This window comes from Protopterus annectens, chromosome 11.part0 (assembly GCF_019279795.1).
Source record: "Protopterus annectens isolate FY-2018-M chromosome 11.part0, PAN1.0, whole genome shotgun sequence".
NCBI lineage: Eukaryota > Metazoa > Chordata > Ceratodontiformes > Protopteridae > Protopterus > Protopterus annectens.
This window is the reverse complement of record NC_056745.1, coordinates 1,038,469,719-1,038,494,442: the sequence shown is the minus strand read 5'-3', so window position 1 is coordinate 1,038,494,442 and position 24,724 is coordinate 1,038,469,719. Positions and strand designations below refer to the sequence as shown.

Here is a 24,724-nt window from a genome sequence, read left to right as displayed (position 1 = left end):
ACTTGTAGGAAATCCTTAACTGTTTGCACAGATTTTGCCTTTTCTTCATACTTTTTTAAGACCTCCTGAGCAGAGGAGCCAAATAAATTTTGTTTCTCCATTGGAGCATCCAGGAGTTTAGCTTTGACATGGTCTGGCAAAGATTGTTCCTTCAGCCAGGCATGCCTACGAATAACTGCCCCAGTCATAGCTGACCTAAATGAAGCCTCTAATGCATCATAACCACACTTTAAGAAATGATTACTAACCTGCTGTGAGTTGTGTACCAAATCCTGAAGGGGTTTACGGTCAAGGGGCTCAGGAGAAGAAAGCTTCTTGTTCAGTTCTTCATCTAACAAATACTCTTGGTACTGTATCATATGAAATTGACAATTTAGTGCCCTGACGGAAAGAGTTGCAGAGGTATATACCTTCTTTCCCCATCTCTCTAAAGCTCTAGACTCTCTTTCAGAAGGTAGAGGATTTTTGGCAGTGGCAGCCGCAACCCCTTTAGGGCCCACAGTAATAGTTTCTGGGTCTGCAGAATGGGCTTTATACAGATGAAAATGAGAATCCGGGACCCTGTAGTATCTATCAGGTTTGGCAGGGGCCGGGGGGAGAGTATCAGGGGCTGTACTGACAGCATTGTACACATCATCAATTACATTCAAAACAGGAGGTATAGCTAAGGGCCTATGCTGAGGCAAATGTAAAAAGGTCCTTAATCTTTTTCTAGAATCAGAGAATTCCTGACCTTGCCATTAAAAATGCTCTCTCATGGAGTGTAGAGTCTCACCAAAGGAAAACTCTTCAGGAGGGGAGGCCAAAGGGATAGATTCTTCAGCATCAGAATCCTCATAGGGCGAATAAGCCTCCTCCTGGTGGTCTGACAACTCAGAACCATCCGAGGACTCATCTGAAGAGTGTGGGTCAGAAGGCTCAGTCCTGGGCCTTTTGTCTGGTGGAGGGTGAGAGGCCCTGTCCGGGTGAGGTTGTGAACCTCTAATTAAAGAAATAAGGTCCTCTGCAAGGCTAAGGATCTAAGAACTAGAGGAAGGCCTCTGGGATGTAGTCTTGGGAGGCAAAGCTTTAGAAAGTTTAGCAGCTTTAGCCCTAGAAAAGGCCTTAATGGACATGGAAGCAGGGGGCCTAGCTGCCCCATGTGCAGGAGTACATATGTCCAAAGGTATGGTGTCGGACATATCCTGGGCACTGGTTTCGGTAGGTAGCTCTGTAGCCGACTCAGCCGGGGCCTCCCGGGCCGCGGTGGTCGGTTGAGTGGATTCGGATGAAGGAATCTCCGAGGACTCGGTTTCAGCCAAAACAGAGACACTCGCGGTAGGCCTTACCGTGGTTTCAGCCGAAACCGCGGGCCGCGAGTGTCGGTCCTTGTCCTTCCGTTTTTTCACCAAATGTGATGTCGGAGTCTCCGACGGCATTGTATATGCAAAACTAGCCCCAAAAAATTCCTCTGCAAACTCCGACTGACGTCTAAGATTTCGTCGGTTGAAGGAAGCACAGGCAGAACAGGACGATACGTCGGGGTCTGGGCCTAAGCAAGGAAGGCAGTAGGAATGGAAATCCTTATGAGGTATTTGTTTCCCACAAGTTAAACAATTATTTACTTTATCTGACATCGGCTGAGGCAAGAAAGAGTCCCCAACGGGGTACTTAGCTTTTTCGAAGTTTTCGGTAGCTGAAATCACTGGATCTGACCGACCGGCACTTGCGAACAGCTTCTGCTTCGGGAACCGCGCGGCAAGAAAGACTGAGGAAAATGGCGTCGGCTGATGCTTTTATACGCCGGACGCTCTGAAGTCGAGGAAGGTGCGACATCAGCCGAGGCCAGACCCAGACTTTGGAATCCGGCCGACCGAAGGGCTGCCTGAGGCAGGACAACCCATATGTTATGACTGCAGATGCATCCTTGAAGGACATCTACCCATTTGCACAAAACAAAGTTCATCCCTCTCCATATTCAAGCACAACTTAGATCTACTGATGCAGATAACAATTACCCCAGGATTGCCCCCTTTACTACTAATGGACAGAGGCAGCTCCTAAATGCTTTATCACATGCCTGGGTCCCCTCAAATTATCTATGGTATGATCCCAGTTATTCTCACTGTAGGTAAAATATAATTATTGACCACTGGATGAGTAAGGCCAATCTATAACCAAATGGGATCAGTTACTTTAAGCACAACAAAGGAAAACTGGCTTGGCTTAAAATGGCCTGCAAGGGACGCTAACCTAGTACTTACCTACATATGAAGGGAAACCCTCCAGTAATGACAGAACATATTGATACAACGCATGTGGTACAACTCTGTGTGTGTATGCATGTGTGTGTGTGTGTGTGTGTGTGTGTGTGTGTGTGTGTGTGTGTGTGTGTGTGTGCGTGTGTGTGCGTGTGTGTGTTTGTGTGTGTGTAACTGCAGCTCAAACATTAAATTATTACTACAGAACCAAGCAGTTCTCAAAAAACAACCAGTTATACTAGCTACTGAAACGCTGTACTGTTTTTCTCCTCAAAAACATCTACAACGTCATTTGTGACTTCTGGAAACACATGAAACAGTACCTGAAAATAAACATATCAAGCAAGTATTTTGAGCTACCAGGTTGAAACTAGACCACGGACTCTCCACTACCTAGTAACTCAAAGCTTTCAGTAAAGTAGGAGCACAAAAACAAAATCCTGGAGTTTTATGATGGTTCAATTAAGATCCATGCAAGCAACTGTAATTTCAAGAGGATGGCTAGAAAATGGGGTACCAGACTGTCCAGAAACATCTCTGTGAAGCACATTAAGCAGCTCCCGCTATTTTCCTCAGATTTTAAATTCTGAACAACTGAGGAAGAATGAAATGGAGTTTTTATATTTAAAATAACACAAGCTTGAAGGTCATGGTATTCAAGAGAATACTTAACCAAATAAAGACTGGAACTAACTACTCCTCTGTGGACAATGAATGATGTCTCAAATTCTAGTAGCAGGATGAAGTGTGCTGTATTCAATGGAAATGGTACTTGGGCAGTGCATATGGTAGCATATTTTTAGCAGCAGATGTTTTGTAGTTATGTCCTCAGGTCACAGGTAAAATTCTATGAACACATAAATTAAAAGATGAGGCAAACAAAGCGATGACTGGACAGACTTGGAAAATCCAAACAAGCAAGGGAATTCTGGGAATTGCTTAGATGAGATCTTCTCCAACCTCCACAAGAGCTTTGCCTGTATACTTAGGGAGGTCTGAGACATGCAATTTGAATGGGCTTTGTTCAAGAATGCAGTGGCTGAGGTAGTAGATAGGAGCTGTGGATTAAAGTGGTCAATTCTTCCTATGGCAGTAACAAAGGGGAATCATACTAAACTCTAACACAACAGTAAGATCCCAAGGTGGAGTTGGATCTTTTATCGGAGGTGTACATAAAAAGGTACCTTTAAGGAATGCTTTACATACCTTGGATGAAGCTAACGGAGAAGCATTGTCTCTGATGTGGTAGTTAGAGATGGCTGCCAGCTGAACTTTGATGGTGGAGAAACTAGCACCACTTTGAAAGACTGAATCAAGAAGATATGAAACAGCAGAAACTGGAGTGGTGAAAGTATCCAACTCTCTACTGTGCCCAAAAAAGAAAATCTCTTCCATTTGCTTTTATAAATCTTCCTTGTAGAGGACTTCTGAGATGAAAATAAAATTTGGTGTACAGGAGAGGAAAGCCTGGAATGTCTAGCCATCACTGGAATTGCAGAACCCATGCAGTCAATCTGAGACCTGTAATGTCCAGATGTGTCATCCTTGACAGATGTGATACTAGATGTGGAATGGGGTCCAGTGTCCTATGGGGACACATTAAGTGAGACCATAGGAGGGGAAACCAAACTTGTCAAGGCCAGTAGGGGGCAATGAGGATTACCATGCCCTTCAACTGGAGTGCTTTCCAAAGAAATTTTTGGATTAGAGGTAGGATAGGATAAGCATATAGGAGACCGGAGGGCCAAGCGTGGACTACAGCAACTCTTGATGACTGCCACGGAGGAGGAATTAGGGCAAAACACCTGCTGCAGTTGTTGATGGAAGAGGCAAAGGGGTTGCAGCAAGGTTGACACCAGCTATGGAAGATCATTTTTGCCACTGTATGACTGAGAGACCACTCGTGAGGCATCAGGATAGGCAAGCTGAGCTTGTCGGCTAGAACTCTGGATTTCCCCAGTATGTGTGTTGGTACAAGAACACGGTTTGAGATCGCCCACTGCCAGACTCTCATTGCTTCTCAGCAAAGGGGGTAACATCTGATTCCCCCTTATTTGTTAATGTACCATACCACTGACATATTTGTCAGTTTGGATAGCAACTGTCCCAGGAGGAAGAAAGCTCTGAAAGGCCTGCAACTCTAAGAGGACCACTCTCATCTTCAAGATGTTTATATGCAATTTGGTGTCTTCTGGGGACCACGTGCTTTTAACAGTCCATCCCAAGAAATGCCCCCATCCCGACTGGGAGGCATCTGTGGTCAACGTGGCATTTGGGGGAGGAAGGATAAAAGGATATCCCCGACAAACTTCATGGAATTTTATCCACCACAGTAGGGGGTCTTTGCAGACTCAAGATAGTTTTTGTTACAAAGGTTGTCAAAGAAAAGACCACTGTACTGCTAGAGTACATTGGAGATTTTACATGTGGTAGTTATCAAGGTAATTGCTGCAGTTATCAAGCCTCAAGCTTGAAGAACTATTTTTGCTGAGGGAAAGGAATGAGAAAGCGTCTGTCTAACATGTAATCTCAAGGTAAGAATTCTGTGCTGTGGTAAAAGAGCGAGACGATTGACTGTATCTAGGCAAGCCCCTATAAACTCTAACTTGAACTCGCTGAAGATGGAACTTTGAAAGAATGATTGTGATCCCCAGGAACTGAGATAATTGCAGTAAATAATCCCTGGCTTTTATAAGGAGATGCCTGGTTGGTGCGGTGAAAAGCCAGTTGTCCAAGGTAAGGAAATGCTCTGAATCCGTGCAATCTGAGATGAACTGCTACCACTGCCTGGGGGCTGTGGTGAAACTGAATCCCAGGGCTCTAATCTGGTAATGACGGTCTCCCAGCCGAAATTGTAGGTATCTTCGAGAGTGCCTGCTCATTTTGATGTGATAGTATGCATCCTGAGGGACTATACAGCATATACATTTGTCTATCTGTAGAAAAGGCAGAATGGAATGAACCTTGACCATCTGGAACCTGGAGTTATTTGCAAACTGATTCAGATTACTGAGAACCAAAACAGGTCTCAAGTCCTCTGTTTTCTTTGGCACTAAAAAGAACCTTGAGTAAATTCCAGATCCTCTTTGGTCTGGTGGGACCTCTTGGATGACCCTTTTGTCTAGCAGCTTTTGAATCTCTAGAGCTGTTAACTCCAGCTGACTGGGTGGAACACTGGGGAGATGTTTTCTTTTCATTGAGGGAACTTGTAAAAAAGGAATGAAAATTCCTTTGGATATGGCCGTTTGCACCCATGTATCTTTTGTGATGGCTGGCCAGACATGTCTCCTGACGGCTATGCCTGAACATGTGGCCCGTGAAGAACTTTCAGCTGCATAAGGGACTAGCCACATGGAAATACTCAATACAGATTGGAGGGTGGTCAGTGGAATAAGCCTTCTCTTCCTCCACCAACATGGACACAGGGATAGATGAAGAGAGTTCCTTAATTAACTCCCCGCTGTACTCCAGTAAAGTGTGCCAAAGAGTAAAGTGCCCTGGATTCTCTATTAGGGGGATGGACAGAGGAGCTCTCCTCAGCCAACTCCTTTTTGGTGGCTGCTGCAATAACCATGGCATCTACAGGGATTCATTCACTCCAAAACTGTCTTTTTGGTGCACTAAGGATTTTACCTGGATGTTGAGGAATAGGTTCTATGGTATTCAGCTCCTTCCATGTCCAGCCAGAGACAAGAGCTATAAGCTCATCCACCGGGGAAGTAACCCAAGACAAAGATGGACAGACCTGAAGGCTTCTATGAACACAGATTCCTTCTGGGAAGGGGTTTCAGAGGACCAACTACCTTTCTGGCACAGGATTTCTAGACTGTCCCCGAAGGAGATGTCTTCTGGTAGCGATCTTCAGGACCCTTCCCCTTCATCAAAATCAGTGTCTTCAGTTAAAGATTTCGGGGGGAATCTAAGTACCTCCTTTTGCACAATCTATTCTAGTGGGACTTCTTCAATGGGGTGCTCAAGAGAAGTAACAGAAGAGGTGGGGAGTTCCCTAACTGGAACTGCCTGGAAGCACTTACAGTCTGGCTGCCTCAGTGGAGTAGGATGGAGAGACTCAGAGACAGGATTTGAAGGGGGAGCAGGGATAGGATCCGAGGAAGTTATTATCTAAACAGCTCTCAGGTACAAGAAAGCCTTCTCCACCACCTCAAAGGCAGAGGGGACAAGGAGAAGCAAAGATCAACCTCACCGAAACCCAAATTCTTGGATCAGATAAGCCCAGGTCCCCTCCTGTCCTCTGTTCAGATGAGGGAGTTGGAGAAGAGGTGTCCAGAATCAAGGCTCCAAGGGGAAGTGTTGGCTCCAAAAGCTCTGGTGTCAAAGTCACCCCCACTCCGGATCCATCGCTCATGTTTCAGCTCCCAGACTTGTCCTGCTCAAGGGGGGTCAGGGAAGTAGCCAGAGTCAAAGATGAAGGCATCTTCAGATCCAATGCTTCAAGTCTTGGAGGTCTTGGATCTAAGAGTTCTAAAGCTGTATGTTGGGTTTTAGAAGAAGATATGATAGTATGTGAGGAAGATTTTAGGCTTACGGATCCAATAGGCGATGGAGACGGTAAAACCCCCTTCTGGATCTGTGTTCTGAGAAATTTTCTCATCATTCTGTCCACTTCTGCTTTGGAAAGACTTCATGAGGACTTGATCGAAGAGGAGGTGGAAGGAGGTTCAGATGACTTTCTTGATGTCTCCTGTAAGAAGGGAGACCTAAGACTTGGGAACTCTGACTCCAGAGAAAAACGAGGACTCCAGAGATGAGGAGACTTGGAGGCTGAAAAAGTTAAATCTGTAGATTTTGGATCAGAGTGCATCAGAATCTTAGCTGGTGGCTCCGATAATGGAGCAGTTTTTGGAGACCAGACAGGAAAGCTCTTTCTATGATCCTTAGCCACTGTAGATTTAGACTTTTGTGAGGGGGTTTGAGCCCTGAAGTTGGAAATGAAGAAGAAGGTAGAGAAGCAGGGATAAGGTCCTTGAGGATTAACTTGTTGCATCTGTCACTGATGCCTCTGGCATTAAAACCAGCACAAATAGCACAGGTAGTGTCTAAATGAGAGAGACCTAAACAATAAATGTACTCCCTGTGGGCAAGAGAGTTGAGAGTTTTCTGCCCACAGGAAGTGCACTTTGTAAAACCAGTAGGCTTTTCAGCCATAACAATAAACTATACCAAAAGCCTATTTCCGGAACATATATACATATATACATACATACATATATATATATATATATATATAAGTAATGAACGGTAGAAAAAGGAAATAGTTTTACTAACAATAGTAACAAAACTACCTTGATAGCAAGGTAATGAAGACGGAACGTAATACTAATGATGGAAAGAGAGAACAAAAAATAGTGAAAAAAGGAATTAAATAAGTAGGTAAAGAGAGGAGAGGTTATAGACAAGTTATACACAGGTTGAAGAAAATTAAACTTTAAAGTTATTACTCACTAATTTAGAAGAAATAACTTCCCGGGCTTGAGAGAACTTGATCCTGACTGAAATGTTATAGCAGCAAACAAGATCTGAGGTAATGCAGTGGTCATGGACATTATGGGTAAAGGGAGGAGCTTGAGAGTTGAATCCAAAAATCTAGAGAAAAGTAGCAGAGTCAGAACCCAGGGTTGAATCCAAGACCCATTCATTGAGGAATGAATGAAAATGACACCACCAAATTTATATTTAACATGTTTAAAAAGGAAATTTTAAAATATGCACATATATTAAACTGATTCATTATTTGAACACTAGCTATATTCTTAATTAACTTCTGAACATCCATTAGTTATTTTTTGGTCGGGGTGAGTTTACATGCATGCATGTATATACACGTTCCCCTCATTCACAGATATGGCTAAATTTGATGAGCAAGGTTATGGTTCTTGTGATTAACATGACTGTGAATGCAATAGTAAGTTTGTGCATAACACATCTGATGGAGTTGGGGGATGGCAGAGTATTGGGGTAATTGACAGAGATTATGATTTTGCAATGTGAGAGACTTCTGTGTACTGGACGTGTTTTTTCTGTCCTATTGTCTTCCTGCTATGGTGACATTCCTTCTTTACTCACACATCTGACTTATGGTCATGCAAACAGTCATTACAGCTGTACTCGACAGACTATATATATGAGCAATAGTGAATGGAGTTTATTATGAAGTGATTTCGGTTTGTAGGATATTAAATGAAGTTGAGTGGAGCAATTAGAGGAATGAATTCCTTTGTGATCAGCTGTGGGTGGAAGGAGAATGGGAAATAAGTGACTTGGTGCAAGTTGGATATCTTGTCAGAGGAAGAAAATTGACTGGATGCAACTTGCTGACAAAAGGAAATGATCCTCAGAAGCAGTAAGGTGAGAAAGGGTATATTTCTGTCCACTCTCCTTTTCAGTGAGGACACAGACTTTCTGTTGCTGCCATAGCTAGAAAAACATTTACACATTATTCAAGTAATTATTCATCAGTCAACATCAAAGGGTCCAACACAAATAGAAGGGGGTGGGACTAAGAACTTTGTCTCATTCATCCTGGACATTTTTGTTATAGTAATGCTATATATGAACCCAAAATATGAAATGTTAAACAGAAAGCAGGTACGACTTAGCATGGAATAAAAATGTGCTAAAAGATCATCTTGGTTATCTTACTCTAAATACTGGCACATTCATTTTTATTTTAAACAATTACTTTGACGTATTGTGACTAGTGCCATGTTCATGCTGATTTATGCTACACAGGTATTTTGTACAAGAAATGCATATAAATATTAAAGAGGGGAAATGTGGAGGACAACGAGATAGGATATCTATCATTTTTACAGATCATAGTTAAATGAACTGTATGGGAAAAGATATTCACAATGTACATTCAGCTGATGCTAAATTATAAACAGTTAAAATATGAATTTGTTAAACAGGCTGCAACAAGAGTGTTACATTTAAACATCTATTTCATTGATTAATGGAATGGCATCACAATATACAAGGAATTCAGTTTCAATATATTATTAAAAGCATAATTTCATCTCAATATGGTTGTGAAGGCTGCCAGCCTAGCCAGATAGAATTTTATAGATAATTTTATCATTTGTAAATATTATCGTAAGGCACAGGCTTGTTGTCTTAAATGGAAAAAAAAAAGAAGTTATGTACCTACCATAATGTTTCATATTAGTTGTCTTCATCTCGCCTTCTTTCTTGCTGTTTGGGTTCAGAGCCAATCCTCGGCTCCGACTCGGCCATCTTCTACAGCTCGAGAGCTGTTTACGGGCTCGAGGCTACCCCTTATCCCAGAATCAGCTACCCAGATCTCGTTTGTGACAGCGCACACTAGACATAAGTAGAGTAACCAGTTACCTAAAAACTGGTTGTCCAATACACCTAAACAAGGAAAGAGTCATAAATTACCTGGCATGTGAAGTAATAAAAGATACTCAGCCAGTGAAAACAAAAAAGGAACTCCTCTCAATCCTCTAGAAAGGGGGAAGGAGGGAGGGACGCAAGAAGGAAGGCGAGATGAAGACAACTAACATGGAACGTTATGGTAGGTACATAACTTCTTTATGTTAAGTTGTCCATCTCGCCTTCGTTCTTGCTGTTTGGGACAGTGTCCCTAGCATCGAAAATCCCAGGTGGCTCATTGGAACAGACTCTTCAGAACAGTAGAACCAAAGGAAGCTCTGCTCCGGGAGACCATATCCACCTTGTAATGAGAGATAAAAGTGTGAGGGTTTGCCCAAGTGGCAGCTGCACAGATTGAGTCTATGGGCAACATAGACTGAAAGACTACAGAGGTGGCTAATGCTCTAGTGGAATGACTTTTGGTTTAGCTGGTAGCTCTTTAATTCGTAACTGATAAATAAAGGCAATAGTATCAGATGACCATCTGGGTAAGGTCACCTTAGAAACTGGAAGGCCTTGTTTGTTGAAAGCATAAGAAAGAAATAACTGGTCTGACTTTCTTAGTTCCTTAGTTCTATGGAGGTAAAAACGCAATTCTTCTCTGACCAGACTTTAGGAATAAAGGATGGATTGGTCCTCAGAGAAACTCTGTCCTTGTGAAACACCAGGTAAGGAGGACGAACACATAGTGCTTAAAGTTCTGAGACAAGTCTAGCTGAAGTGATAGCAACCAGAAAAAGTGTCTTTAAAGAAAGAAATTTTAAGGAACATGATGCTGCCGGTTCAAAGGGAGGCAAAATTAAGGAAGCTAAAACTAAATTGAGATCCCAAGGAGGAGGAGGATCTCTAACTGGGGGTCTAAGAAGAGATGTTCCTCTCATAAAGGCCTTGCAGATCTTATGAGACATTATGCTAGAATTAAACATACCGATATGAAAATTAGAAATTGCAGCTAGTTCAACTCTAATGGTAGCGGAAGCCGCACCAGACTGAAAGAGTTGTGCTAGAAATTCAAGAATTTCATGGACTGGGGCTGAGAAAGGATCCAAATTTCTAGATTCTTCCCAGTAAGAAAAACGTTTCCATTTACTAGCATACGTGTCCCTCACAGTAGACTTATGTGAGGAAACAATAATATCACGGACTGCTGGGGAGATATTGGAAAGCCTGGCTAAGGCTGGAAGTGGAGTAACCAAGCTGTGAGCTGGACAGTTTGAAGGGATTGGTGCAACCACCTGATTGATGAATCAGAAGATCTGGAACCGGGTCCAGAATCCACAGTAGATCCAGAAGGTGGAGGTGCAGGAATGGGAAACCATATCTGTCGAGGCCAATATGGGGCAATGAGGATCATTTTGCAACCCAACGATTTTGCTTTCTGTATGAGTGTTGGTATTAGGGGAAAAGGGGGAAAAGTGTAAAGGAGTCCCTGAGGCCAATCATGGACTAGAGCATCTCTGGGTATGTGACCTGGAAGAGGAAGTAGGGAGAAGTAGCTGTTGCATTTGTTGTTGAGAGGAGTGGCACATAGGTCGCAGCAAGGCTGTCCCCATTTGCGGAAGATAAGATCCGCAACTTCCTGATTCAGAGACCACTCGTGAGGCACGAGGATAGCTCTGCTGAGCCTGTCCGCTATGACGTTGGATTTCCCAGGGATGTGCGTTGCTATCAGAAAACGTTGGGAGGAAATCGCCCATTGCCACAGTCTGAGTGCTTCTCGACACAAAAGGTAAGACCTGGTCCCGTCCTGTTTGTTGATGTACCACACCACTGACATGTTGTCCGTTTGGATTGCAATGGTCCCGGAAGGAAGAGAGTCTTGAAGAGCTTGCAACGCTAGGAGCACCGCTCTCATTTCTAGGACATTGACATGCAGATGGTACTCGTGAGGTTGCCAAGTGCCTTGGACTGCCCTGCCTAGATAATGCCCCCCACCCTATCAGGGAGGCGTCCATGGTCACTGTGGCTACTGGAGGGGGTTGTATGAAAGGTCTGCCCTGAATTACTAGTGGAGAGACCATCCACCAAGAAATGTGCCTTTTGCATGTTTCTGTGATCAGGATCATGTGAGACATGGGTAGTTCCTGGAAAGACCACTGCGTGAAAAGAAGCCTCTGATGGATTCTCATGTGGAAACGCGCTAATTGGGCAAGAAGAAAGGCAGCTGCCATGGAGCCTAGAGCTTGGAGGACATATCTGACTTGAATCCTTTTGCTCTGCATTAGAATTAACACTTGTTGACGAATAGGAGAAACGCTTTCCTGTGGTAATCCTGCAAACATTTCTTTTGTGTTTAATTCTGCTCCTATGTATGTGATAGACTGACAGGGAAACAAGGCAGATTTTTCAAAATTTACTGTAATGCCTAGTTGAGTGCATGATGTGATTGTATAATCCCGTGCCTCTAAAAGTTGATGCCTGGTGGTAGCAGTCAGGAGCGAGTCGTCTAGATAGGGAAACACCTGGCATCCTTGACGCCTCAGGTGAGCCGTGACTACTGCCATACACTAGAACACCCTGGGGCTGAGGTGAGACCAAAGGGCAGAGCTCTGAACTGGTAATGACTGGCCCCTACCTGGAAGCGAAGAAATCTCCTGGAGCGCCTGTCCATCTTGATATGGTAGTACGCGTCCTGAAGATCTATCGAGCACATCCAATTGTCCTGACCCAGAAAAGGGAAAATGGACTGCAGTGTCACCATCCGGAACTTTTCTTTTTGTACAGATTTGTTCAATTAGCTGCGATCCAGTATTGGTCTCGAGTCCCCTGTCTTTTTTGGTACTGAAAAGAATTTTGAGTAAGTTCCGGATCCTAATTGGTCAGCGGGGACTTCTTGAATGGCTCTTTTTTCTAGCAGTCTTGAAACTTCTGTGACTGCTTGATCCCTTAGATTGGGTGGGACATCTGGGAAGGGCTTTTCTGATTCTATGGGGGACTGATGGAAGGGAATTTTGTATCCTCCGGATATAATGGATAGTACCTATCTGTCTCTTGTTATATTTTGCCAGGCTTTTGGGTACAGCGTAAGTCTTCCCCCAACTGCCTCCAGAGGTGAGCAGTCGGGAAACCCTTCAGGGATGTTGGAAGGGCTTGGCAGAGAAGGTTTCTCTGTCACCCTGGTTTTGCGGTCCCCCTCTGCCACGAGGGTGGTGTCTGTTATTGTTGTTTCCCCCTCTGCCCCTGAGGGAAAAATCACCACGTGTGTCAGGCAGGGGTCCCTGGGATTTTCTGAACCACATCTTTCCGCTCTTCCGACTCTTGGGATAAGGTCTGGAAGGGGTGGAAAAATGGACTCCCACGGCAGAGAGAATCTTGCCTTCCTGCTCACACCTGGTCAACGTGTCTTTCACCTGAGGACCAAAGAGAAAGGAGCCATCAAAGGGAGTAGTGGTGAAGGACGCTCAAAAGGGTTCCACAAAATAACACAGCCGCATCCAAGCATGTCTCCTTAGAGCCACACCTGTCCCTGCAGCTCTGCTTGCTCCATTAGCTGCACAGGAAATCAGCCTCATGGAGGAGTTGACTATGGAATTAAGAGTCGCAAGCTGAGAAGCTACTCTGGATGGTAATCCCTCAGCTGTAGGATCTTGATGGGTATCTCCAAGCTCTTTCAGGAGATCCCTTTGAAGACGTGTAAAATGGCATAGTTAGTTCAGGGACCTCATTGAAAAGGTCGCTGAAGCAAACATTCGCTTTCCATATCTGTCCATCGTCCGAGACTCTCTGTTTGGAGGATGAACAGATGAAGAGGTTTCTGCTAACTCTTTCTTGGTGGCTGCTGCTACCACCATGGCATCAACAGGCACATCATTGGAGAGGAATTGATTTTCATGGGGGGCTGTAATAAATTTGTTTGGTCTCCTCGGAGTAGGTTCCACAGAATCTGGAGCTGACCAAGTCTTTCGAGCCACTACAGACATGAGTGGATCGAAAGGAGGAGATACCCAGGAGGTGGAAGGTCGGGAACCAAATGCGTCCAGGTATACAGACTTATCCTCGGTAGGGGCTAGGGAAGTCCAGTCCCTCCTCTGTCTAAGCATTTCAAGGATGTCCGAAAAGGAAACATCTTCAGAGGGGGACCTTGGGGACCCTTCCGATTCATCCATGTCTGTATCTGAGGCGACAGACTCAGGGGAGTCTATGTGCTTCCTCTTGCACTTCTACTTCCGGGGAGGCTCTTCTGAGTGTTCAGGGGAGGCTTCGGAAGAAGAGGGATCACCTATGGGGTGTCCTGGGACATAGGTTCCCTACACTTGGGGTCTGGAGGAGGAGTAGAGGTTGGAACAGACACCATGGGGGGAGGAACCGATGGAGCTGGCAGCAGAGCTGTTTCGGGGGACAGCACACTCCGCATGACCTCGTAGGCATCCCGACATCTAGGGAGAGAAAGCTCTGGCTCCAAAGAAACAGGAGTCCTTCTCCGCATCGAGGGTGATGGCTCCAAGGCTGATGTTGGAGCAGAGCTCACCTGCACCAAAGCTCCGAGGGGGAGAACGGGGTCAGACTAGGGTCCAATGCCACTCCCCCCTCGGAACCGATGAGAGCGCCCCGGCGCCCAGATCCCTCAATAGAAGGTGCAATCAAGGTAATTGCAGCCGACGTTGGAACCGAAGGAGAGATGATGATCAGCACCGATGGTTCTACTACCTGCGGATCCATGGTCTCCGGCTCCGAGCTAAATGTAGTCGGAGGAGGAACAGAAATACAGGCAGTTGGAGCCGATACCTGTTGAGGTGGGCTGGACAGTAATTTTGCCAGTGCCGGAGACTTAAGCAACCTACTTGCTACTCTCCCCACATCATGATCCGATAATCTAGAGGATCGAGAGGAGTGGGAAGAATGATGGCTACATTCACACTGCAACAAGGGTGACTGAGGTGCCAAGTGGATGGACTTTAAGGACGGAGACCTCAGTCTCTTATGGCTCCGAAATAGCAGATGGAGCCAACTGAGGAGTTGCCTTGTCGGTGCCAGCCGCCACCGACATACTTGGTTGGTCAAGAAAAGTAGTCGACTCCGAAGGTGGAGCAGACGGCTTAACAGACTTAGGGGATTTCGCTGGCTGAGTACTTTTAGCCGGAGAATCCTAAGGCTTCAATAATCCCCGAAGGATTCATTTGTTTTTGCGCTCTTGCAGGACCCTTGGACTAAAAGCATGACATATAGAACAGGAGTCCTGCAGGTGAACAGTGCCCAAACAATATACACAACTAGTGTGTCCATCTGTCAGAGACATTTTCTGACAACATGAGTCACACTTTTCGAAGCCAGATACCTTGGTATCTTTAGACATTTTAGTAACAACAACCACAACCACAATAAGAAAATGCTATACTACAAAACTAAGAAACAAACAGACTTTTTTTTTTTTTTTTTTTACAGTTAAGGAACAGAAAGGAGAGCCTCTAATTTAAACAGCTATCCTAAGGGGGTGGGTGAGAGGAAGGGAGAACTCTCTAATTTAAACGAGTTCAGGGGAAACAGAAGGCCTGCGAGTTATGGAGTGACGGCCAACAAAGCTACAACACACAAAAAAACAATAAGGGATAACGTAATATATCTAGACAAAAACTTGATAAAAAAACTTGACAAATTTTTTTAGAATAAACAATTATAATAATAGAAAAAGCTATACTAAGCCTGAGCCAGTAATGAAGCAACCTTGCAGCTGAAGCGGCAAACGAGATCTGGGTAGCTGACACTGGGCATTCTGGGATAAGGGGTAGCCTCGAGCCAGTTAACAACTCTCGAGCTATAGAAGATGGCCAGGTCGGAGCAGAGGATTGGCTCAGAACCCAAACAGCAAGAACGAAGGCGAGATGGACAATTTAACATCTGCTATTAGATGTGGAACTGCAAAAAAGGTAACATTGCACTCTGCTGGCAGAAAGCTGACCAAGTAAAACATTTTGCAACCCTTTGATCTAAAATTGACTCCAGTTTGTCTACATGAAGACATTCTTTCTATTGTTTTAACCAAGAGTTAAATTGTTAGATTTAAACATGCAAATGTATTTTTATTGCTCTGCTTCCTGACCAGCTGCAAGATAACACAAGGAGATGTTAAGAATGTAAATGCATTTTCTGTTAGCCTGGGAACCCAGGGAAGTGTGAAGAATGTTGTAATGGGAACCAGGAATGTGAATTTAAAAACAGAGATTATTAAGCATTTTTGCCTTGACCATCCAACTCATCAGCATGTGAATTTAAAAACAGAGATTATTAAGCATTTTTGCCTTGACCATCCAACTCATCAGCATTGCCTGTGTTCTAGACGCAAGTTATTTTAGAAGTGTATTTTCTCTTAGTCAAATCTTTCTAGTTTCTAGCTATTAAGTGTTTTTCTGTGATGTCAGAACTGTACTACTGAATTATTTTAAGTATTTCTCTGTGATCTCTGAACTATTGACTAGCACTGTGTTTTTATTATTTATTATCAAATATTTTAAAACCTTTCAACTGTGGCTGTTTTGCGTAGAGATAAGTTAAGCTCTAAGAGTACATTGCATGTATATACGGATCCTGTACCAAGTCGCTCTAATAAGCCTTGACTGTTTAGTTATACTACCAATTGGATAATAATATTGCACAGTAATAACTGGATGTCCTTTTAAGGGCCTTTGGGTAGCTGATAATTATTAGCTGGGTGGTGGTAGTGATTTCTACAGTATAATCTGGGTAAAAGGGGCACAGCTGGAGAACCTGTGCCAGCCTTTCCCAGGAGTGTCTGTGTGGTTGTATAAACTTATCTCAAAGTGTGTGTGTGTCAGCTACTTGGGCAGGGACACAAGGCACTGATTGGACAGAGAGGATGCTGAAGATTTTAGCCTGCCCAGCTGGCTAAGATCTGGACCCTATAGCTGTGCCACTGGGGAGTCTTATTAGGGACCTGGAGAGCAAGGGAGCGACCAGACCCGGGCTGATTTTTATCTCTGGGTGCTCTTAAGGGAAATTGCACTTTACTGTGTATTTGTTATCCTCTCCTCCTATATGAGACACCCCTCACTGGTGTTAGTGGTGAGGATTGAGGCTCCTTGATTGCTGGGCCAGGGCACAGGCTTCACAATGATAACTGATATATTGATCTTCTATTATAATTCTATACTTATATATGTTTAAAGAGAAAATAGTGAAGTACACATCTATACAAATTGGTCTATTATTTTACTCAAAAAATAAATTATTATTGAGTTATCATATTTGCATAAGCATTGCATTTTCAATATGTATTTAGAATCTGGTAGGAATATTTACACTGACATATAGCTCTAAACATCAACTGATATTTTGGTATCTAAATCATTTTACCCTGTTTTTGTTCTTAATGTAAAAGGGTATGAAATTTGAGTAATATACAAAACTACATCATTTAGAACTTGAAACTAATATTTGTTTAACTATCATGAGTTTTAATGGATTACTGAAATATTAATCTCAATAACTACTTATACATAATATTCCAGAAATATAACAACATATTAAATTTATGTATAAACTTCTAAGAAATTAGTTTAATGCCAGGCTATCTATTATTAAAGTTGTAAAATGAAATATATTTTCATTTAGAAAAAGATGTTAAGTTACTTGATTTGTATGTAACATGAATTTTCCCTGTTTATTAAACCACATGTATTTAACATTAATAAACATTAAATAGCAATAAAGTATGTATGTATGTATGTATGTGTATGTATATATATATATATATATATATATATATATATATATACACACACACACACAAATGCACACATATAAGAGGACAGATAACACTGAATGCAGAAATAACATTATATTTAAGAAACATAGAGAAATAATACAACATATTTATTGTATCCAATACTAACGTTGTATAAGAATATAGATTTTAATTTATACATCAGTTATTAACTGAAGAACTAATCTCTTTATACACAAGACAATATGAATAGAATTGTTCCGACTGTTAAAAGAGATAGCACATTATATGTATGGGAAAATTCATAGAACACATTTTCTCATATTTCATTAAACTGCACAGTTACTTAAAGAAGTAATCTACATCATCTCTACTACATATAGTTATTGGTCACGCTAGGTTAGCAGAGATTAGCTCAACCAGAAATTTTGATTGAGCATGGAATTGTAATGGATTCCATGGGTAGTGTGCATCAATAGTTTGAGTATTCTGTTTGTTTTAAATTTCTTATTTTGCAAAAACTCTTTATTGTGCATATGTTTAACTTAAGAATGTCCAGGGTGGTTGACTCATTTCAAACAATGCAGCCATTTAAAACAAAAAGGAGTACTGGAAAATATACAAAACACTACTACAGTTAACAAAACTCATTGCAGATTTCATAAGAACATTTAAAAAACTAACTACTTAAATTTTTATAAAACAAAACTGAATATTCTTTCTTTAAATATAAATGGTCTAAATACTCATATTAAAAAGGCAAATTTAAATACACAAGTAGTATTCTTCAAGAATCACACATTAGAGCTAATGACAGAGACATTTAACATGTTCAGATCATGAAACTCTCTTCCAATCTACTTATATATTTAAAAGAACAACAACAATGATTCTCTGGAGGAAAAATGAGATGACAAACATCTTATTAAAACAAGAGGACCAAACTGGTTTATTTACAATGATTACAACAGAATTTAATGAAAACTCTGGACCTTGGTGAACATATACTGGTTCCCAGGAATGGAGAGTAAAAAAGCCAAAAATTAATCTAAATAACATTTTACATAATATGAAACAATTTGAAAAAATTCAGGTCTTCATTTTAATAAAACTAATTTTTAATCAATAATAATTTACCTTCAATTAAAATTTTGGAAAAAAAAAACATACTAGATACAGAGTCCATAGAAATGGAACAGCTTGGATTAATTTTGGAGAAATTTTGGAAGACAGAGACATTAATTATGAAAAAGTATTAAAAATTAACAAATTAATTCAGATTTTGAATACACATGTATACAATTTTAAGGAAAGACTTCAACTTATTAAAATTGCTTTATGGCTTAAAATAATTTACATCCACATATGACAGTGATTCCACCCTCCAAATCACAAATAAGTAAATTCAATGGTATACTATTAAAATTCTTATGGGCTTTTACAAAACCTAGAATTGCATATAAAAGTCATAAAAGGGCTGAGATAAGGAAGAATAAAATTTCCAGACTTGGATGCCTATGTCAAAGCAGAGTATTTAAAAGTTCTAAATACATTTGATAGAATGTATCACTATAGCTGGAATACTTTACACAGATTACTTTTTGATGCAAAGAAAATGAAAATCCCCTCACATAAGGACACTATGATAGGAAATCTTCTATTGTATGTTTTCTGCAACTGCACACTATATAACATGTACTCGCCTACTACTTCTTTATATATTAACATAATTCTTAAAATATAAGAACTTATATCTGCCAATATTATAGAGATTGGTTTCATTTATTGATTCTATTTCAGATTACTAAAGATTTGTTAAATACATTTTGATTAAGTAGACATACGGAATTGGGAAGAAAAGGAATTTGTTGGAGGGTACAATTGTTTTAATAAGGGAAATTTGTTGTTAAAAATTCAATCAGAATTTTGTCATGACCATAGTGAGTAGATCCAGGCTCAAGATACAAAGTCTTATGTGTCAGACAATTTCAGTTGAAGTTTACAATTAAATAATATTCCAAACCTAATAACTTAGTCATATTACATACATTAATAAAGGATTTTCCTCCATTCTTTCTAATTTATAAAGGATTATGATAAAACAAACTTAAATAACTTATGGAAACACCTATTACAAGATACAACCAATACTCTTTCATATCAAGATAAACTATTAATGTTAAACTCAGTAGGAAACGCTTCTTTTGTCCAGACTTGTAAAAGTTTTATTTGGAGATGTTTGAATAGATTTATTTATTTATTTTACGTTTGTTGACTGGGAGTGTCCAATTTAGACAAAGGCCCTTTTTCAGTGGAGGCCCAGGGAAAAAAGCTCCATGAGTACAACACATATTAACAATATAACAAAGAGGTAGTATACAATGGAAATTACATTTATACAGTAGTCATAAAAAACTCCATTAGTCTATAAAACAAATGTAGTTAACAGGTAAATGTTCTGGTGTTATTTGAGTACAAATGCATAGGAAGTTACACGAGAAGCAAGGTGAGTTAGGTATTTATACTAAGTATTACAAATTTCATTATACAGTTGCAATAAGTGTTTTTTGAGATAGGATGCAAGACTAAGAGGCAGTAAGGAGAGAAGAAACAGAGTAGAAAAGAAAAGAAAAAGGGAGAGAGGGGGATTTATGTGAGGAAATAGACGAGTAGGCAGATTTAGATGGATTACAATATGGGTTGGCTGACCCGTGGTGGTGGTGCTGTGGTAGCGTTGTCGCCTCACAGTAAGACGCTGTCCGGTTAGATTCTCAGCTAGAGCGTCTTCTGCATGGAGACATGCGTGAATGGGCGTACCTTTGTTGAAGGTTGTGCGTCAGGCCTGGCAAGCCGGTACATAAAAATCAACTGCCAATCATTAGCGGACCTGAGTTCCGCTGTGGCAACCCCTAACCGGGAAAAGCCGAAAGACACAAACAAACAAACAATATGGGTTGGCTGTGTTTATGGAGGATGAGGACAATGGCAAGTCCAGTGGCTTTTAAAGTATTCTTTGGTGGCAGATTTAAATTGCTTGGGGTGTGTGAGGGTCCTGATTTCAAGTGGGAGTTTATTCCAAGCAATGGAAGGATGGTAGCTGTAAGTGCCACACCCAGTGTTTGACTTGGGTTTATAGACTTTTAGTAGGGCTTGGGATGAGCTCCAGAGATGCCTTGTTGGGAAAGAGTAGGAGATGAGGGATGTTAGTCCTGGACAAAAAGTAAGCTGATCTAGAATGGGGTGTATGATTTGGAGCTGAGACTGGAGAAGCAGGTGAGGTAGGTCAATCCAGTTTAGGTATTTTAGGGGATTTATAGGTTTGTTGTGCTGCGACTCTTGCTATCTTGTGCTAGGTTGACTCTAGCTTGGTAAGTAGTGTGGAGTTCAGATTTGTAAGTATTTGAGAGCAATATGTTAGCAAGGAAGAAGGTATGCATGTGTTAGAGTAATCCTGGCTTCAGTGGTAAGGAATTTATTTCTATATAGGAGTCCTAGTTTCTGTGGGTTTTTCTGATGCAATTATTAATGTGACCATCAAATTTTAGTTGAAAGTCGATGGTAATGCCAAGTAGCTTTGTGCTGGATTCGACTGAGATAGGAGTATTGTGGAGGGACATTATGGAGAAGGAAGATTTGAGGTGGTTTATGTTTTTAGGAAGAAAAAGAAGCAACGTTGTTTTTATTCACCACATATCTTAGTTAGCAAAAATCGGTAAATAAATCTTGCTGTTGGAGGTCTAAGGAAAACTGTAAAACAGATTGTGATTCTTATCTTCTATGACTTTTCTATTACATTGTAATTGTGGCAAAACATTACTATTTTACAGGCAATATGAAAAGACAAATTTCATTTTCAAAGGATCTGATTCTTTTCATCTCTCCAAAACCTAACAGCATAAAAAAATCAGTACTACCTATTATGTACTATACTAGCAATTGCAAGAAAGACCATTATACTAAAAGATGGAAATAAAATGTTTCTCCTTAATTTGAAGAATGTACATCTATGTTAAGAGCAGTCTCCAACAATGAATATGAAATCAAAAAAGAAAGACTGACATTCATTAATTATCTTCAGTCACTAAGAAAAATTCAAAAATTACTGGATGTGTGAAAAAATGACCATATAAAATACAAACATGGATTTCTTTCAAACATATAAAAGAGCTTACTGTATGTAACTATTTATATGGTATACATAACGTGTATATAGTGTAGCTATTTACCAGTTATCAAGTTTAGGAATGGTTTTCAAATCATCTATTTATTTATGAAAATATGTTTGAAATTTAATGTAACCAAAGTTATATTAATAAAAAATAAGATAAAAAAAATATGCCTTGTCTCCACTCCTGTTTATTTATCTATCTATCTATCCAGCCTTTGTTGACCAGGTTAGTTTTACTAGGCCAGAAGCCTCTTTTAAATGGAGACCCAAGGTGATATTTACTAGGGGAAATTTGGCCAGGGCATTGGAAAACTTACTCTACTCTCTTCACCAGGTGCTGCGGCATCTAACATCCACCAGTGCTACCACCAACTCAAGCAGACGGAGCTTAAGATTAACATCTCATTCAAAGGGTGGCATACACAGGAGCGCAGCACCCCCCCCCCCCTTATGCTGCACTACAGTGTCAGCAACTGATCAAACTTGAGTGGGAACAGAATTCACAGCCTTCTACACCAAAGTTGAGTGTGCTGTTGTACCACACACACTGTGATTTCATGAACAGGCTATCAAAATATACTCGGGGTTTGAAAAGCATCCAGTTTGAGGATGTCAGGGTATCACTTTTGTTGTCTGCAGATAACTATGTTGTCCTATTAAGTTCAAGTGACCATGATGGCCAGAGTGTACAGGAGGAGTTCATTGCAGGATGTGAAGCACATGGGATGTAAACCAGCATCTCCAAATCCAAGGTAATGCTTTTCTCTCAGAAAACAGTGGACTGCTTAATCATTCACAATAATAATTTCTGATGCATTCCCATTTTTTGAAGCTTTTTGCACTCATTGCCTGCCAACCACTGGACTTTCTCTAAGTCCATCAACCCATTTGTTCCTTTCTCCAGGTGACAGTTGACAGAAAGACATAATTACCCAGGCACCCAACAGGGGCAGTTCAAGTTTTTTTTTCTTTTCTCCACAGCCTTATATGCAAACACACACACACACACACACACACACTTGGGTGAGGTGTAGGGAGGGGAATTGCAATTGGCTGTTTGTGGAGGACATCCCCTCACTTATCAAAGTGGCACGCTTTCTAAACAGCCCTGTCCCTCTCTCTTACTTCATGTAAAGTCTCTTCACAGCAACATTAAGGGGTGTATCAAAAATCTGCTCAAAGTGAGTTCCAAGTACAAGAAAATACAAGATGCACTATACTAGAAGGATAAAAAAAATTAAATGTGCTCACTACTAAAAGAGATTCATGTTGTGGCCTTGGGAAGCAAATGGACCAGCTAGACAAAAGGGGGTTGGGAGGAAAAGAATAAAACACCCACCTTACAGAATCTGTGTCTTTTCGGCTTTTCCCAGTTAGGGGTCACCACAGCGGAACTCCAGTCCGCTTATGATTGGCAGTTGATTTTTACGTACTGGCTTGCCAGGCTTGACGCACAACCTTCAACGAATGTACTCCCATTCACGCATGTCTCCACGCAGAAGACGCTCTAGCTGAGAATCGAACCGGACAGCGTCTTACTGTGAGGCGACAACACTACCGCAGCACCACCACCGCGGGTATATACCCACCTTACAGAATGCTCATGAAAATTAAAGCAGTATCCTCTCACAGATCTATCCCATCTCACTTATAAGAGGAAACCTGCACATTTCAGCAAACTCAGAAAGAGCATCCTAAAACAATCTCAGCAACAGCAGTAAAAACATGAAATGCATAAGTAATTCAAGGCAAAATTCTCCAAAGCACTACCTCTTTACAAAAGGGTCTCTCCTCCTGGATTGATAGAATGACAGTGCTTGCTGATGACATGTTATTGATGGCCAAAAGGCTGTAGCAAAAATACAAGCAGCAGTGGAAGGAGTTGCTCATCTTGTGAAATAACCAATTAACTGCACTAACCAAAGAGCTGCACAGAAATGTTAGAGATGGTATATGAATCAAAATGTCCGTGGAAAGGGTAGAATCCAAACTGCTCTCATTTTCCAGCATCAAAGAAGACTGGACAACCAGACTACTTACTAGTATCTCTAGAAGCTTAAATCCTGTTCACTACCACTCAGTTTCTTGTCAGGGTACAGGGAGAGCGATTCATGTGCTGTCTGGTCTAATAGAATGACAAGGTAATTATGTGAGGGCAGACGAGTTCAAGGCTGCTGGCATAGAGCTTGAGATTGCACGCAAAGTTATTTTCGCTTTAGATGCATCTTCATCTTATACTGCTGGCATTACTCCAGACTTTTTAAAACAGCACAAGGCAAATTTTGGGGGTTTATTATTAAAATGTATATGTGTGTGTATGTGTTTGTCATCTGCTACAACTGCTCTTAATTAAAAAGGAGAGCACATCCTGATGCTAAAATGACTGATGACTTGTGTGAAACATCTTACATTACCAGATAAAGCTAGCTGCATGGCTGCTTTTAGGAGGAAAAAGCTCAGTAAAGATTAGAAGAATAGTGAAAAAAATGTAGCAATCAAGATACGTATAAAAATAATACATTCTGGACGGACTTCTATAATTCAATATGCTCTTTTCTGATTGTGTGTAATACAAAACAACAAGCAAGCTGGTTAAGATAAATGCATTCAATATGAAAATTATTCACTGTTTAAAAATTCAAACAAAAGTGAAGATTACCAAATTATGTGCAAATATTCTTGCTGAGAAAGCATGCAGTTAGCAACACCTTAAGTAGTCTGTCAATGGCTTTCACTTTCAAATAAAAGCAGCTCTACAGTTTTGCATACCTGACACAGTGCCGTTGTTGGCTATAAAACTAGCCATATCTATGGGTTTGCTGTCAATGGTCAGACTTCGCATGCAGCCTACAAACTGACGGTTGCGTACAGGAAAATCTTCAGGCAAGTTTGGGACACCTCCCAAAAGCAAAGGGCCAGTCAAATCTAAGGACCTAAAAGAGATCACAGAAGTAACTGCTTGACAGCAATGTACCGCTTACTAACATCATTAATAACAAGATTCCTGACTTACAGTTTGCACTTCAGACAATAAACAGGACTACAAAAAATTTTCATCGTTTCAGATTAAATAGTATTAATGGTTATGCATACAAATCTAAGGTTCTGGTCACAACCTTCACTAATGTTGATAAAAGTAGAAATTATATTATGTGCTGTGACTATACACAAATGTGTGATGCGCCGTTCAGGAGGTATTACATTTACAATGTCCATACAATATTA

General features: G+C 41.1%; 1 protein-coding gene across 1 annotated transcript in view; it reads right to left on the bottom strand.

Annotated features, from left to right (window-relative positions):
• Nucleotides 1-24,724, bottom strand: part of CELSR1 (cadherin EGF LAG seven-pass G-type receptor 1) — a 2,549,932-nt gene that overhangs the window by 796,937 nt on the left and 1,728,271 nt on the right. The window contains exon 7 of the mRNA XM_044088384.1: nucleotides 24,269-24,432. Within this exon, the coding sequence (XP_043944319.1) occupies nucleotides 24,269-24,432 (164 nt within the window). The remainder of the gene's footprint in view (nucleotides 1-24,268; nucleotides 24,433-24,724) is intronic.